General features: G+C 39.9%; 2 protein-coding genes across 5 annotated transcripts in view; one reads left to right on the top strand and one right to left on the bottom strand.

Annotated features, from left to right (window-relative positions):
* The window catches only part of LMLN (leishmanolysin like peptidase), a 99898-nt gene extending 83129 nt beyond the window's left edge, over positions 1 to 16769 (bottom strand). For all 3 annotated transcript variants that reach the window (XM_002759782.6, XM_054247242.2, XM_008984142.5), the window contains exons 1-4: positions 16559 to 16769; positions 3047 to 3144; positions 1738 to 1768; positions 710 to 792 (exon numbers count right to left, since the gene is read on the bottom strand). In XM_002759782.6, coding sequence (XP_002759828.3) covers positions 710 to 792; positions 1738 to 1768; positions 3047 to 3144; positions 16559 to 16753 — 407 coding nt within the window. In that variant the 5' untranslated portion in view covers positions 16754 to 16769. The remainder of the gene's footprint in view (positions 1 to 709; positions 793 to 1737; positions 1769 to 3046; positions 3145 to 16558) is intronic.
* A 205-nt stretch (positions 16770 to 16974) lies between these two features.
* DRC9 (dynein regulatory complex subunit 9) overlaps positions 16975 to 17330 on the top strand; it is a 46713-nt gene continuing 46357 nt past the window's right edge. For both annotated transcript variants that reach the window (XM_078354894.1, XM_035278337.3), the window contains exon 1: positions 16975 to 17180. The gene's annotated coding sequence lies outside the window, so the exon portion shown is untranslated. The remainder of the gene's footprint in view (positions 17181 to 17330) is intronic.

The following is a 17330-nucleotide window of genomic DNA, read 5'->3' as shown; positions in this document are numbered from 1 at the left end:
AACAAAGGGATGGAGAAAGATTTACCAATCAAATGAAGAGCAAAAATAAATAAATAAATAAAAAGCAGGAGCTGCAATTCTCGCATCTGATAAAATAGATTTCAAAGCAACAAAGATATAGTGGTAAAAGGATCAATGCAACAATAAGAGCTAACGATCCTAACACCCAGATACATAAGACTCATAAAGAGATTTAGACTGAACGAGACAGAAAATTGATGTGAGGACAACCAGGACTTTAACTCAGATCCGGAACAAGTAAACTCAATAAATATTTACAGAGCTCTCCATTTTAAATACACAAAATATACATTCTCCACCTTAAATACACAAAATATTGATCGGCCATTATTAATACCCATTTTTAGAATAAAGCTATATTCCCATTCTCTCTCCCTCTTTTTCTTCCTCTCCTTCACTCCTTTTTTTCCCTTTCTTTAAAAAAAAGAAAAAAGAAAAAATCCTTAGCCATCATCTCTTCAAAAGAAAAAAAAAAAAATTCAGTAGGCCATCACATAATGAAAGATCAGGGAAAGAATGATTATCCAGCAGATGCATTTTTATTCTTTTAAAATAACTTGCAGTTTGGTCTCTAAGAACAAGCATAACAAAATTCTAGTATAAGCTTCACATCTTGCCATATTCATAGAATGGGAACGGCAGAGTACTAAGTGGCTGAAGAAAATCATCTGTATTTAATGTGACGTACCTGCTAAGTAAGATAGTGCCAGCAGGTCTACGGACCTGAAAAGTCTTCTCTAAATAAGAAATAGCTTGTGGGAAAAGCTTGTTCTAAATAAAAGTTAAAAAAAGTAGTTAGAATTATAAGGAAGAGATAAATTATATTTAAAACAAGCAAGCACAGGATATTAATGACTAAGGGGACAAAAGGAAAACACTTTATAATTATGGAAAGAGACACTAGTTAGTCAGGGTTGTAGAGCAAGGGGCAGGAAAAGAGTAAGTCTAGTAGGAAAAGAATTTCCCCCATTTTCTAGTTCAGCTTGGGAAAATAGTACTAGGTAGAAATTTCCTTCCCTAATCCCATTTAAATAGAAAACCAGAAAATCAAAAATATATATCTCAACTATTTTTTATTTTTAATTAAATATTAATTTCCTTCAATACTACACCTTTAACAAAACTGCAATATATCTCAACTATATTAATCTAGATTACTAAGAATGACAGACTGACTTAGATGATTCCAACACTAAAATACTTTATGTTAAGAAAATCTTATGTTTAATTAAACTCACCAATTTCTGTGGCCCATAGTGAACTGGCTTTGTATGTCTGCATGTGTGTGTGTGTGTGTGTATACATGTGTGTGTGTGTGTGTGTGTCTCCATATAGTTAAAAATCTAATGTGGTTATCAGGTCAATCTTCAGGAAAATAAACATTTCCACCAAGAGAACAGTGTTCTCAATGTATTTCAAAAATTGTCTTTTTCACCCTATTCTCTGAATGATTTGCTCCCCAAAAACCTGAGAGAGCAAGCAATAAAAGGAGAAGACTAATTAACAAATTATTTTAAAATGACTAATTTAATGCCAAATACCAATGAGGTTTTTATGAGTGCATAACAAAGACACCTTTAAAAAATACTTTCACTACCAACACCTTTTATTCAGTCATTCACAAAAGTCATGTATATGTTTTACTTTACTGAAGTAGAATTTACATATAATCAAATTGTAAATGTCCAATTCAAGCTACGAGTCTTTACTACATACCTTTACGAGATTTTTTTTCTCAGGGAGCAACCTGAAAATAATGACATAAAAACATAAGAATTACCTGTCAGAGGCATAGCACCATCTCATCTGTTCAGAATGCATCTGTCAAGAGCCCCAAGGAATCCTATATGCATAAAATAAATAACTTTCCAAAATTTCAACTTACCTCATTGAGTATTTGAGAGTTGACTCTGTGCCACAACATGATACTAAGCATGATCATGTCATCTCGTTCATTTGGAATGTTAAGGGTAGGGAAAGATATCACCCACCTCTAACAGCTCTTCATGAACTGCTGTGAATGCATAATGTATCTGTTTTCTGGATCCCACTTACATGAAATAAAAATCACACTACTCTCTCTGATTAACAATTTCATAAACTTTCTTATTATTATTATTTATATTAGTACTTATTTTTCCCTCCAAGTGTCAGAGATGTTTGAACCAGAGCAATTCCATCTTGAGTAGTGGCTGGGTAAAATAAGGCTGAGACCTAATGGGCTGTATTCCTGGATGATTAGGCATTCTAAGTCGCAGGATGAGACAGGAGGCCAGCACAAGATACAGGTCATAAAGACTCTGCTGATGAAACAGGTTGCAATAAGGAAGCCGGCTAAATCCCACCAAAACCAAGATGGCGACAAGAGTGACCTCTGGTCATCCTCACTGCTACACTCCCACCGACACCATGACAGTTTGCAAATGCCACGGCAATGTCAGGAAGTTACCCTATATGGTCTAAAAGAGGGGAGGCATGAATAATCCACCCCTTCGTTAGCATGTAATTAAGAAATCACCTAAGAAATGGGCAACCACAGCCCTGCAGGCTGCTTTGCCTATGGAGTAGCCATTCTTTTATTCCTTTAGTTTTCTAATAATCTTGCTTTCACTTTACTCTATGGCTTTGCTTGGAATTCTTTCCTGTGAGAGACCCAAGAATCCTCTCTTGGGGGTCTGGAACAGGACCTCTTTCTGGTAACACAAGTTCTTAATTGAAGAGAACTCTCAGGTCTATTACTGTCCACTCCAAGTAGATGCACATTTGTTCTGTTTAAATTTTTCATGATTCACCAGGAAAGGAAGATGGAATAAAGAAAATTATTCATGATATATAGACTTTAATCATATCCCATGGCCTTCAGATTTTCAGACTGAAATGCATTTTCAGCTTAACTCCAATTTGAAGCTACACTAGTCCTTTTTAAGTTTTATCTACAGACGTTTAAAACTTCAGGTAACAGGTGAAAATATCTTTAATATTCAGATTAATAATGAAAAAGATGACAATATAATGGTGTACTTACTCTTCGACACTTTTATCATAAACAGTCTTGATTCTTAAATGCTCATCAACATCTCTCTTTACTACATGATTTGCCTTAAGATGAACTTTATTTATGACCTGAAAAAAGGGAACAGATTTGAAAATTTTTTAAAAATACATATAGATTAACCCATTGAGATCTAAAGTTAAAATTAACGAACTAAATTTCAAGTACAATACACAGAGAAAAAGTCCCTTGGCCCATATTCCACCATTTCAGCCTTTTTTTTTTTTTTTTTTTCTGAGACAGAGTCTTGCTCTGTCGCCAGGCTGGAGTACAGTGGTGCAATCTCGGCTCACTGCAACCTCCGCCTCCTGGGTTCAAGCGATTCTTTCGCCTCAGCCTCCTGAGTACCTGGGACCACAGGCACATGCCACCACACCTGGCTAATTTTTGTATTTTTGGTAGAGACGGGGTTTCACCATGTTGGCCTGGATGGTCTCGATTTCTTTACCTCGTGATCCGCCCACCTCGGTGTCCCAAAGTGCTGGGATTACAGGTGTGAACCACCACGCCAGGCCCATTTCAGCATTCTTAAACCTCAAAGATCTCTCAAACAAATGCTATCATTTGGAAGACAAGTACCATGAATTCAAGTCACATGACTAAATCATTATGGAAACAGTAGCCGTCAATAGGCTTTTAGGGTTCTCTGTCACTTATTTGTAGTTTCTTACATAAATTCCAGTTTTGCCAATTTCGGGTCTTTGGAAAATGATAGGAAGAAACCAAAAGTATCTTCAATTACTTTAAAATAGGACAAAAATTTATTTATGAATGAGTTTTTCATTTTGAATTTTTTTCTCCAGTTCTCATTTACCATTTACATAATTTTTTCAGGGATGAATAAAAAAAGACAAGAAAGGTTTCCGCAGTATCAACACTTTATGGAACTCTAAACGTATAGAAGAAAAAAATTGTGTTTGTTAAACTAAAAATGAACTATATAATATCTTATTAATATAATTCCAGCAATGAACAACCTGAACAATGAACAATCTGAAGATTTACACAAGAAAATAATTTTTATATTTTGTAGAAAAACAACTATATTGTATGTGTTTGATCTATTAATATAATATAGGAACATAGATTTTCACAATCCTTATTGCCTGCTCTACTACAATGGCCTGATACCCTACCTCCAGTCTTTCACTCATTCCATTCCAACCTATCCCCAGGTAGCAGATTATTTTATGGCCAATTAAAAAAACCATCAGAAAGGTCTGGGCACAGCAAATGGATATAGTTCATTTTAGGAACCCATCACATGACTAATCTCCCTGCAGATAACACAGTACAAAATCCGAACAAACTATAATCTCTAACAGTTCTTGGGGGAGGGAGAAAGACAGGAAGAATTTGGAAGAATCTACTGTTAGAATACAGGAATTATAACTCTGAGTCTAACTTTCTCCTGGGAGCACCCTACCCAGTCTGTATCTCCTGGAGTGGCAGGAGGTCAGAGCCTCACCCACTTGAGGAGCTACAGCAAAATGTTCAGAACTTGTATCACCAGAAAGTTAGAAGGAGAGAGGAAATCCTACAGGAGAAGAAGCCACAGAAGATACCCCAAAATCTGCATATGAAATCCAGTCAAATCCTTAACTGACCACTAGATTCCATGTCTGACTACAAAATTACAAATGTATGCAATAAAACCCAGCAAAGATTAACCATTGCCAACAATAGGAGATACAGAGTTTGGAATTTTGAACACAGTTAAGTTAAATGCCAGCTACCAAAACAAACAAACAAAACACAAAAAAATTCTTCAGAGAAATACAACAGAAACCAGATACTTTACAATGCATTATCTATGGTGTCCATTATTTAATAAAAAATCAGCAGCAAGGAGAGCAAAACGGAAAAATGTGACCCACACTGGGGAGAAAAAAGCAGGGAACAGAAACAGACCCTAAAATGACCTAAATGTAAACAATGCAGCTTAAATGTGTTCAGGGACTTAAAAGAAAACATACATATAATGAGTAAGTAGATGGGGAACCTCAGGAGAGAAACTATGAAAAGAACCAAATGGAAATTCTAGAGCTTAAAAGTATAACAACTAAAAAATTCTCTGGGGCTGGGTGCGGTGGCTCACACCTGTAATCCCAGCACTTTGGGAGGCCAGGCCAGTGGACCACTTGAGGTCAGGAGTTCCAGACCAGGCTGGCCAAAATGGCGAGACCCCGTCTCTACTGAAAATACAAAAATTAGTGGGCTATGGTGGTGCACACCTGTAATCCCAGCTACTCAGGAGGCTGAGGCATGAGAATCACTTGAATCTGGGAGGTAGAGATTGCAGTGAGTCAAAACCATGCCATCACCCTACCCTCCAGCCTGGGTGACAGAGCAAGACTCTGTTTCAAAAAAAAAAAAAAAATGCACTGAAAAGAATTAAAAGAATATTGGAGATGGCAGCAGCATCAGTGAACTTGAAGACAGATCTAGAGAAATTATCCAATCCAAAGAAGAGAAATATAAAAGACTAAAAAATAAAAAAAAACAGAGCCTCCGAGAATGGATACCACGCATTCTAACAGATATGAAATTAGAGTCCTACAAGGACAGGAGAAATTATATTTGAAAGAAATAACAGCTAAAAATGTTCAAATTTGGTGTAAGATACCAACTTATAGATCCAAGAAGTTCATAGACCTCAAGCAGGATAAAAACAAATAAGGGTGGGCATAGTGGCTCATGTCTGTAATACCAGCTCCTCAGGACGCTGAGGCATGAGTTGCTTGAAGCCAGGAGGTGGAGGTTTAAGTGAGCCAAGGTCGTGCCACTGCACTCCAGCCTGGGCAACAAAGCAAGACTCTGTCCTGTTAAAACACACACACACACACACACACACACCACACAGGTACATCACAGGCAAACTTAGGAAATCTGAAAATAAAATATTGAAAGCAATGAGGAAAAACAACACATTTGATATGGTTTGGCTCTGTATCCCCAATCAAATTTCATCTTGAATTGTAATCCCACGTTTGGAGGGAGGGAGGTGACTGGATCACAGGGATGTTTCCCTATGCTGTTCTCATGATAGTGAGTGAGTTTTCACAAGATCTGATGGTTTTATAAGCCTCTGGCATTTCCCGTGCTTGACCTTCTCTTTCCTGCTGCCATGTAAAGAAGGTCCTTGCTTCTCCTTCATCTTTCGCCATGATTTTAAGTTTCCTGAGGCCTCCCCAGCCAATGTGGAACTGTAAACCTTTTTCCTTTATAAATCACCCAGCCTTGGGTAGTATCTTTATAAGAGTCTGAGAACAAACAAATACAACATTATATATAGGAAGGGAAAAGAAGTACGAATGGCACTGACTTTCCATCAAGAACAGAAGACAATGAAATAAACAGTAAAGGGCTAAAAGAAACAAAATCAACACGGAAGTCTATATCCAATGAAACTACCCTTCAAAAATGAAGAGGAAATAAAGATGTTTCAGATAAATCTAAGAAAAATCCATCACCAGCAGACCTACACCACAGGAAATGCTAAAGGAAGTTCTTCATGGGAATGGAAATGACACTAAAGGGTAACCGGCTTCTGCAGGAAGGAATGAAGTCGACTAGAAATGGTAAACACATAAATAGATATGAAAGACTATTATGCAGAAGAGTCAACATAGCAGGTCAAAGATTGCTCTCTGTAGGAAGGCCCACTGGTAAGGCTGACGTTTTGCTGGCCTCTGGGAACCTGGATGGTAAGCACTTCCCTACACTGATCTAAAACTACACTAGGTTGTAAGGGTGGCTCATTGTATCTGAACTATTTGCAGAAACAATATGGTTTATGCTGAACATTTGATTGCTTCTGGAGTCTGAAATTTCAGTGGCTGAAATTCTGTCTACATGACCAGCCTCCAATAAAAACCCTGGACTCTAAGAATCAGGTGATCTTCCCTGGTAGACCACTTTTGTACATGTTGTAACAACACACTGCTGAAGGAATTAAGCAGGTCCTATGTGACTCTACTAGGACAGGACTCTTGGAAGTTTTTACCTAATTTCCTCTAGTCTTTTCTCCATGATCCTTTTTCTTTCCTGATTTTACTTTGTATGCTTTCACTGTAATAAATTTCAGTTGTGAGTATAACTACAAGCTGAGTCCAGTGAGGCCACCTAGCAATCACCAAACCTGAGTGGTCTTGGTAACCCTCAACACAGTTATATACACTTCTTTTCTTCTTGCAAATTCTTTAGAGACAAATATTTAAAGCAAAAATTGTAAAATTGTAAATTGTAAAGTTTTTATTTTACTTATTTATTTTTGTTTTTTCTGAGACAGAGTCTCTCTCTGTTGCCCAGGCTGGAGTGCTGTGTGATCTGCCTGCCTCACAGCAGGGAGGCTGAGGCAGGCAGATCACAAGGTCCAATCTCGGCTCACTGCAACCTCTGCTTCCTGAGTTCAAGTGATTCTCCTGCCTCAGCCTCTTGTGAAGCTAGGATTACAGGTGCCCACGACCATGCCCAGGTAATTTTTTTACTTTTAGTAGAGACAGGGTTTCACCATGTTGGCCAGGCTGGTCTTGAATTCCTGACCACAGGTGATTCTGCCAGCCTCAGTCTCCCAAAGTAGTGGGATTACAGGCATGAGCCAGTATGCCGGCCTAATTGTGAGGTTTATAAGTAATATATATATTCCAACAAGAGAGAAATAAATGAAATTATGCTGTTGAAAATTTCCTATATTTAACATGACTATTTTTTAAGTTTTAGTTTAAGTAGATATCCTAAGTACACTACATATATGTAATCACTGGAGCAAACACTGAATATTTTGTATTGTACATTCAGCTCAAGTATGTGTGTAGCTAGATCATATTTTGGGCCATAAAACAAACTTTAAGACATAAAAGAACTGGTAAAAAGGATGTTCTCCAACAATAATAAAGTTTGATAAGAATGCAATTTCAGAATGATGTCTGGGAAATCCCCAAATATTTTGGAAAGAAATCAAACAACAAACTTTTAAATAACCCTTAGTTTGGAGAGGGAAATTAGAAAATAGTTAGAACCAAAAAAAAAAAATAAAATTCCAAGTTAACATTTGTGGGATGCAGCTAAACTGGTGTTTAGAGGGAACTGACAGCTTTAAATGTTTATTTTAGAAAAAAGATCTCCAATTCATGATCTAAGATTCTACCTTAGGGTACGAAAAGAGAAAAAGAACAAACTGAACTCAGAGACAGCAGTAAGATAGGCATGGTCGCTCACACCTATAATCCCAGCACTCTGGGAGGTTATGGTGGGAGGAAGGCTTGAGATGGGTAGTTCAAGGCTGCAGTGAGCAGTGACTGCACAACTGCACTTCAAGCTAGGTGACAGAGTGAAACCCTGTGTCAAAAAAGAAAAGAAAAGACAGAGAGAATACAAACTACCAATGTTGGAAACTACACAGAAGATACCACTAGAGACTTTATAGCCCTTTGGAGATGATCATCAAGGAATATAATGAAAACTTCATGTCCATAAATTTGACAACTTAAATGAAGTGAAATTCTTTGACAGACGTAACTTAATAAAACACAGTCAAGAAGAAATAATAATCTGAATTGTCCAAAATCAAAGTATGACTTTCAAAAAAGAAAATTCTAGAATGAAATGACTTAATTAGTGAATTCTACTAAACATTTAAGGAAGAAACAACATTGATTCTACAGAAACTCTTCCTGAAAATAGAAGAAAATGGGATATGTCCCAGCTTATGCTATGAGGCCACCATTATCCTGATACCAAACCTGAAGTTATTATTAGAGAGGAAAAGAAAATAAGATTACAGACCAATATCTTTGCAAGTAGTTGGTAAAAAACATAAATGTAAAAATCAAAAAATAAGGCTGGGCGCAGTGGCTCATGCCTGTAATCCCAGCACTTTGGGAGGCTGAGGCAGGCAGATCACAAGGTCAGGAGAGCGAGATCATCCTGGTGAAGCCCTATCTCTACTAAATATACAAAAAAATTAGTCAGGCATGGTGGGACGGGCCTGTAGTCCCAGCTGCTTGGGAGGCTGGGGCAGAAGAATTTCTTGAACCCGGGAGGCGGAGGTTGCAGTGAGCTGAGATCGAACCACTGCACTCTGTCTCAAAAAATATCCCTTATTAATACAGATATAAAGGTGAAATGGTTCACATCTATAATCCCAGAGCTTTGGGAGGCCGAGGTAGGAGGACTGGTTGAGTCAAGTGGTTCCACACGAGCCTGGTAAACATAGCAAAATCCCCATAACCATTAAACACAAAAGTAAATGAACTGGGTGTGGTGGCTCTCACCTGCAATCCTAGCTAATTGGGAGGCTGAGGCAGGAGGATGGCTTAGGCCAAGTAGTTTAAAGGCATATAGTGAGCTATGATTGTGCCACTATACTCCAGCCTGGATGACAGAGTAACACTCTGTCTCTAAAAAATAAAAATATATAGATGTAAAATCATCAGCAAAACAGCAATTCAAATCCAGCAAATGTAAAAAGGGTAGCAAAGCATCACCAAGTGAGGTTCATCTCAAGAATGCAAGGCTGATTTGACAATCAATGTAACAGATAATATTAACAGTAAAAAATAAAAGCCACCTGGTTATATCAACTGGTGCACGAAGGATAGTTAAGAAAATTTAACATCCATTCATGGTTTTTAAAAAAACTCTCACCAAACTAGCAATAGAAGGGAATTTTATTAATTTGATAAAGCATACCTAACAAAAAAAATCCGTAATTAATATTTTTAACAGTGGAGGACAGTGTTTTCCCCCTAAGATCAGAAACGAGACAAGGATGTCTATTCTCACCACTCTTATTCAACATCATACTGGATGTCCCAGACGGTGTGATAAGATAATATTGACATTAAAGATGTCATAGGCTGGGCGTGGTGGCTCACACCTATAATCCCGGCACTTTGGGAGGCCTAGGCAGGTGGATCACTTTAGGCCAGGAGTTTGAAACCAGCCTGGCCAACAAGACAAAACCTCATCTCTACCAAAAATACAAAAATTAGCCAGGAGTGGCGGCACGTATCTGTAGTCCCAGCAACTTGCAAGGCTGTGGTGGGAGAATTGCTTGAATCTAGGAAGTAGAGGTTGCAGTGAGCCAAGATTGTATCACTGCACTCCATCCTGGGCCATGGAGAGAGACTTTGTCTCAAAAAAAAGGTTGCAATAAAGATATATGTTGTAATGCCTAAAATACACAAGCACACATGCATACACACACAAGTAAATGTAAGAAAATGAAACGAAACACATGTAAGCTTGAACCACAAACAAGCTAAATAAGCCTATTTTCTCTTATATTAATATAGTCGTTATTAGGCTGGAGCACAGTGGTGCCTACCTGGTTCACTGCAGCCTTGACCTCCTGGGGTTCAGCGATCCTTCTACCTCAGCCCACCAAGTAGTTGGGACTACAGGTGTACACCAACACACCCAGCTAATTTTTGTAGTGTTTGTAGAGACAGGGTTTTGTCAAGTTGCCCAGGCTGGTCTTGAACTCGTGAGCACAAGCGATTTGCCACCTCAGCCTCCAAAAGTGCTGGGATTACAGGTGTGAGCCACTGTACCTGGCCAAAAATTTTTAATAGAGAAAATCTGAAGTACAGTATTAATCACCTCACCTTATTAACATGTATAGAAATCTATATTCAATAACTATAGACTAGGCCAGGTGTGGTGGCTCCTGTCTGTAATCCCAGCACTTTGGGAGGCCAAGGCAGGAGGACTGTTTGAGTCCAGGAGCCCGAGACCAGCCTTGGGAACATAGTGAGACCCCATCTCTAAAAAAATAAAAATAACTATAGAACATATATTCTCTACAAGTATATGTAAAACGTTAAACAGGATAGATCACATTCTAAACGATAAATAAAATAATCTCAGACAGGTGCAGTGGCTCACACTTGTAATCCCAGCACTTTGGGAAGCTGAAGCAGGAGGACTGCTTGAAACTGGGAGTTCAAGACCAACTTGGGCAACATAGCAAGTCTCCATCTCTACAAAAATAAAAATAAAAAATGAGCCAAGTGTGGTGGCATGTGCCTGAAGTCCTAGCTACTTATAAGGTTGTGGGGTGGGGTGGGTGGGGTGGGGGGGCGGGGCTGGAAATTGCTTGAATACAGGAGTTTGAGGTGGCAGTGAGCTATGATCATATCACTGCACCCCAGCCTGGGTGACAGAGGGAGACCTTGTCCTAGCACCCGGCCTAAAAAAAATCTTTTAAGAGACAAGGTTTTGGCTGGGTGCAATGACTCATGCCTGTAATCCCAGCATTTTGGGAGGCGAAGGCAGGTGGATCACCTGAGGTCAAGAGTTTGAGACCAGCCTGGCCAACATGGTGAAATCCCATCTCTACTAAAAATGCAAGAATTAGCCAGGCATGGTGGTGGGTGCTTGTAATCCCAGCTACTCTGGAGACTCAGGCAGGAGAATTGCTTGAACTCAGGAGGCTGAGGTTGCAGTGAGCCAAGATCATGCCATTACACTACAGCCTGGGGGGAAAAAAATTTAATAATAAATAAAAACAAATAATCTTAACAAATTTCAAAAGACTGAAATCATAGAAAATATTCCCCAGGCCGGGTGCAGATGCTCATGCCTTTATTCCCAGTACTTTGGGAGGCCAAGGCGGGTGGATCACGAGGTCAAGAGATCGACACCATGCTGGCCAACATGGTGAAACCCCATCTCTACCAAAAATACCAAAAAAATTAGCCGGGTGTGGTGGTACATGGCTATAGTTCCAAATACTTGGGAGGCTGAGGCAAGAGAATTGCTTGAAACCGGAAAACAGAAGTTGCAGTGAGCCAGGATTGCGCCACTGCACTCCACCTGGAGATAGTGCAAACGCCTTCTCAAAAAAAAATATATACATATATATATATTCTCCAAGTTAGAAATCAGTAAGAAGATATCTAGAAAAAGGACCAAATATTTACAAATTATATTTTTAACATTTTTTAAAAATCCATGGGTCAAAAAAATTACCAAGGAAAATAAAAAACATTTTGACCTAAACGATAATTAAAATCCAATATGTCAAAATTTGTGAAAAGTGCTAAAGTTGTACTTAGAGAAAAATTTTTATCTTTGAATGCTTATATTAGAAAGGAAAAAAAGGTTCAAAAACAATGATCTAAAGTTTCCATCTAACAATATGAGCAAACTAAATCCACAGTAAGTAGAAAGAGGAAATAACAAAGAACAGAAAACAATGAAATCGAAACAAACACTAAAGAAAATTACACATGACCGAGGTTTATCCCAAAAATGCAACATTGATTTACCATTGGAAATACAATGTAATCTACCACATAACAATTCATAAGTGAGAAACTATATAATTATCTTAATAATTATCAGAAAAAAAAATTGACAAAATGTGTCCCCATTCAGGATAAAAACCCTCAGGAAACCAGAAATGGAAGAGTTTTCTCAATCTGATAAAGGTACTATAAAAAATCAAAGCTAACGTCATACTTAATGGTCAAAGACTGGTCCTAAGATCAGGAACAAAGTTTTTGCTCAGCCTTGAATTGGATGTTCTTATCAGAGCAGTAAGGGGAAAAAATATATATGTTAATGATCAAAAAAAAGACAATTGTTTCTACTTATAGTTAATACATTGCTAACACTGAACATTGTAAGGGAGGAAACTCAACTAGAATAAGTAAGTTTAGCTAGGTCTCAGAAGACAAGGTTAATATACAAAAATTATTTTTACATTCTACAGTGTATTTTTACATACTACCAGCAAACAATTGGAAAACTTTTACCATAATTCCACTAACGATGACATCGAAAAGTAAAAGACCCAGGAATACATTTAACAAACAACATGAAAGATCTGGCTGGGTATACAGCAGCTCAGGCCTGTAAAATCCTGGTACTTTGGGAGGTGGAGGAAGGAGGATCACCTGAGGCCATGAGTTTGAGACCCGCCTAAACTCTCTCTCTAAAAAAAAAATGAAAAATTAGCCAGGTGTGGTGGTGCATATCTGTAGTCCCAGCTACTTGGGAGATTAAGGCAGAAGGATCATCTGAATCCAGGAATTCAAGCCCGCAGTGAGCTATGATTCTGCCACTGCACTCCAGCCTGAGTGACAGAGCAAGACTCTGTTTCAAAACAAAAAAAAAGAGAGAAAAGAAAATGGAAGAAAAAATGCAAGATCTATATATTGCTAAGAGAAATTATGCATCACCTAAATAAATGGAGAAATGTATATTGTGTTCATGGGTTTAAAGACTTGATATTGCTATATGTCAATTTTCCCCAAATGATCTATAGATTAAATGCAATTCCAATCATAAATCCATCAGGCTGTTTTGAAGAAACTGAGAAACTGACTCTAAAATTTATATGGATCTTTGAGCCTCCCCCTGCCAAAAAATAAATAAATTTACATGGAAATCTAAAGGCCTTAAAATAGCCAAAATCATTTTGAAAAGGAAGAGCAAAGCAGGAAGACTTAAAATACCGTCTGACTTCAATATTTATCACAGAAGTACATAATCAAGGCAACTGAATACCTATATGGGGCAAAGGAAAAAAAAGGATCTTGATCCGCTATCGCGCTAAGATGAATCATAACCCTAACAGTGAAGGCTTCCAGAACACAGAATATGTTTATGGCCTAGGGGCAGACAAAGATTTCTTTTTTTTTTTTTTTTTTTTTTGAGACGGAGTTTCGCTCTTGTTACCCAGGCTGGAGTGCAATGGCGCGATCTCGGCTCACCGCAACCTCCGCCTCCTGGGTTCAGGCAACTCTCCTGCCTCAGCCTCCTGAGTAGCTGGGATTACAGGCACACGCCACCATGCCCAGTTAATTTTCTGTATTTTTAGTAGAGACAGGGTTTCACCATGTTGACCAGGATGGTCTCGATCTCTTGACCTCGTGATCCACCCGCCTTGGCCTCCCAAAGTGCTGGGATTACAGGCTTGAGCCACCGCGCCCGGCCAAAGATTTCTTAAAAAGAACATCTGTTGGTGAGGATATGCAGCAACCCTAACTCTAATATTTTGTTGATAGGGGTGTAAAATGGTACAATATTTTGGAGAAAGGTTTAGTATATTTTTATAAACATTCACCTACCCTTTGACTCAGTAATTTCACCCCTAGGTAATTATCCAAGAACAATGAAAACAGATATCCACAAAAGTTACTGTATACAAGAATACTGACAGCAGCTTTATTTATACTAACTAAAATCTGGAAGCAACCAAAATATCCATCTTTGAACAAGATAACAGAAAAACAAATTACGATACAGGCATTCACTGGAATACTCAGCAATTGAAAGGAATAAATTACTATCATACACAACATGAATCTCCCAGATACAACGCCAAGCAGATGCCAGATGCAGAGGAGCACATTCCATATAATTCCATTTATATACACTAAGCTCTAGAATTGGCTAAACCAATCTAGTTTTTAAAAACAATTAGGAATCTAGCTGCCTGGTGTGGACAGGAGACTGGCACAGTACAGGAGGGAACGTTCTGGAGACGTGGAAATGTTTATGGGGATGCACATGGATACATTTGTGGCATTTCAATATATGTAAATTTTACCAAAAAACTTTTCAAAAAAACAGTAACTCAAGTAGGAGGTTGGGGAATGGCTGAAAATACATGAAACAAGAATGGCAGAACCTTAAGTGTTAAAGCCAGGTGATGGGTCCATGAAGGTTTATTAAATTATTCTGATTTTGTTTGTACTGGTATAATAAAATGTAAAAACAAAACTTACAGATTTTAGTTGAGAACAAGTTAAAAAGTAAAACTGTTTTGTGGCTTCCAACCACCACCAAAAACAAAAAAGTTACTATAATTTCCTGTAGCATTAAACAGAGATACAGTAATTAGCACGGCTACAGTGAACACCGTAGTTCCTTCCTATACTCCGCCCACGTTAAAGCAAGGAGAATGGTGAGGATGACAGGGTATTTACATACTCTTATGAGGAACTAGGGAAACGTATTAGGGATGAGGCCTTTTTCTCTTATTTTAATCCAAATTAAAAGACAGAAGTGGAGGGTTTTGTGGGAAATTTTTTTAAAAGAATTCAACCAAAACGCAGAGTCATGACAAAAGCTGTAAAAAGCTATAAACTCAGCCGGGCGCAGTGGCTCACAACTGTAATCCCAGCACTTTGAGAGGCCGAGTTGGGTGGACCACGAGGTCAAGAGATCGAGACCATCCCGGCCAACATGGTGAAACCCCATCTCTACTAAAATCACAAAAATTACCCGGGCATGGTGGCACACGTCTGTGGTCCCAGCTACTAGGGAGGCTGAGGCAGGAGAATCGCTTGAACCCGGGAGGCAGAGGTTGCAGTGAGCCAAGATCGCACCACTGCACTCCAGCCTGGCGACAAAGTGAGACTCCGTCTCAAAAAAAAAAAAAAGCAGCTACACACCCCTAAGTAAATGCTTTGGCTCACGTGGTTATGAAGAGCATGCATGTAATATTTTTGGAAGTTACCATAAAAATGAGTGTCTTTGGATTTCTGGGCTGAACTGAACGTGTGTAGGTGAATCTTTCTTAACAAAGTAGTAATACAAATTATAAAATTAATCACAGTATGCAGCCCTGCCCCAGGTACTCTTCCCTCCTTGTCTCAAAGAATACTGATTATCATGGACCCACCTCTGACCTAAATACAGTGAAGGAATCAAAGTATGAAACACAAACCTTATCCCCCGGAAACTTACGATTTAGCTGCAAAGGCAAGATATGCCTAGAAAACAAGCCATTACCACATAGCAGTACTTGGTTAAGTTCCCGGAGGGAGTACAGATACGATGTACTTTTTAATGAAAAGAACATTCTGCTTTGGTGGTTTCAGCAGGCTGCCTTGAAGTTTGGGAACTTGAATTGAGACGAAGAATTTAGGCAGGGAGAAAAATGGGATGGGAGGCGGGGCGGGCACTTCCAGAACAGAAGAACCGGTAAAGCAAACAAAGTGACGACATAACGTGAAAAGAAGCCTGAATTTTGTCTCCAGTGAACCTCCAACATCCCTCCAACGCCTCTGTCTGGCTCTCTGCTCAAGGTCTTCCCAAAACTTCAGGTCAGCGGTTCCTAAAGTGGCCCCCGCACAAGCATACATCACCAACCAGCTGGGAACGTAATTTGTCAATTCTGGGGACTCGTCCCAGACCTACTGAGTCATTAAGTGCGGGACTGAGAGCAGCAATCTGTCTTTTAACATGTGCGTCAGGTTGCCGCGCACGCTCAAGTTTGAAAAACACTCATCGAGGGCTACCTGCTAAGCGTAAGCCTCCGCACAAAAGTGGTAAGTTTGAGTGCCTAAGAGCCAACTTGCAGGGTGCAGGGAGCTGAGAGCGGTCCCAGGCCTGTAAGAGTTCAGATTCTGCCCCAATTTCGCGTTCTCATCGAGGACACCTTCTCCCAGTCCCTGTCTCCTCTGCCTGCTCCTTCTGTAGGACTTTCACCTGAGAGGGCCCGCTCCCGCCCCTCTGTCGCCCTACCTCAGTGTCAGAGGGGACGTGGTGCCGGCAGGGAGGGGAACTGCCCAAGGAGACGGGAGTAGATGTGGCGCTTGCCCGCAGCCCGCCCAACAGGAGTAAAACGCTTCGGACCCACAAAGAACCGCTCCAGCGCCACCGGCTCCGGCCGGGGCCTGTACCCCAGTAACCGGCTCCTCCGCCCCACTCGGCCGCCATCTTCGGGCCGAGCGTCGTTACCATGGAGTGCGTGACGCCCCTGCGCCCGCGCCGGCCCCGCCCCTCGCCGCTCGGGGCGGACGGAGGCCCGGCCGGGCGGAAAGGTGCTTTCCAATTGGACAGCGCCACCCGCTGGAAGTTCCAGCAGATGAGGGCAGCGATCGCGTCCACGCGTCACGTTGCGCGAAGCCGGCCAATAAACGCTGTTTGGCGGCCCACGTGAGTTGGGCTGTGGGAGGAAGAAAGGCTAACGGGCGTTGGCGGTATGTGGGTGTCTGAGGCTAACGGGCGTTGGCGGTATGCGGGTGTCTGAGGGAATTTTTGTTCTTTCGTTTACCAAAGTGATATGCACCTACTAGGTGCCAGGTGTTTAGACGGACACTTAACCCGCTGCAAAAGCTTTCAGTGTAGTCCTCTGTTTGAAAAGGTGAGTGGAATACTTCCGTTTACTTATCCTGAGTTACCCGTTAGTTAAGTAAGGCCATTTACTATAAGTTTTGCTCAACTCCATCTTTTAATTTCCAACCAAGAATTGCCACTGCACCTGAGATAAGGGGCATCCTGGCCATTAAGGAAA

This window comes from Callithrix jacchus, chromosome 17 (assembly GCF_049354715.1).
Source record: "Callithrix jacchus isolate 240 chromosome 17, calJac240_pri, whole genome shotgun sequence".
NCBI lineage: Eukaryota > Metazoa > Chordata > Mammalia > Primates > Cebidae > Callithrix > Callithrix jacchus.
Note: the sequence above shows the minus strand (reverse complement) of the source record. Positions and strands in the feature narration are given on the sequence as shown.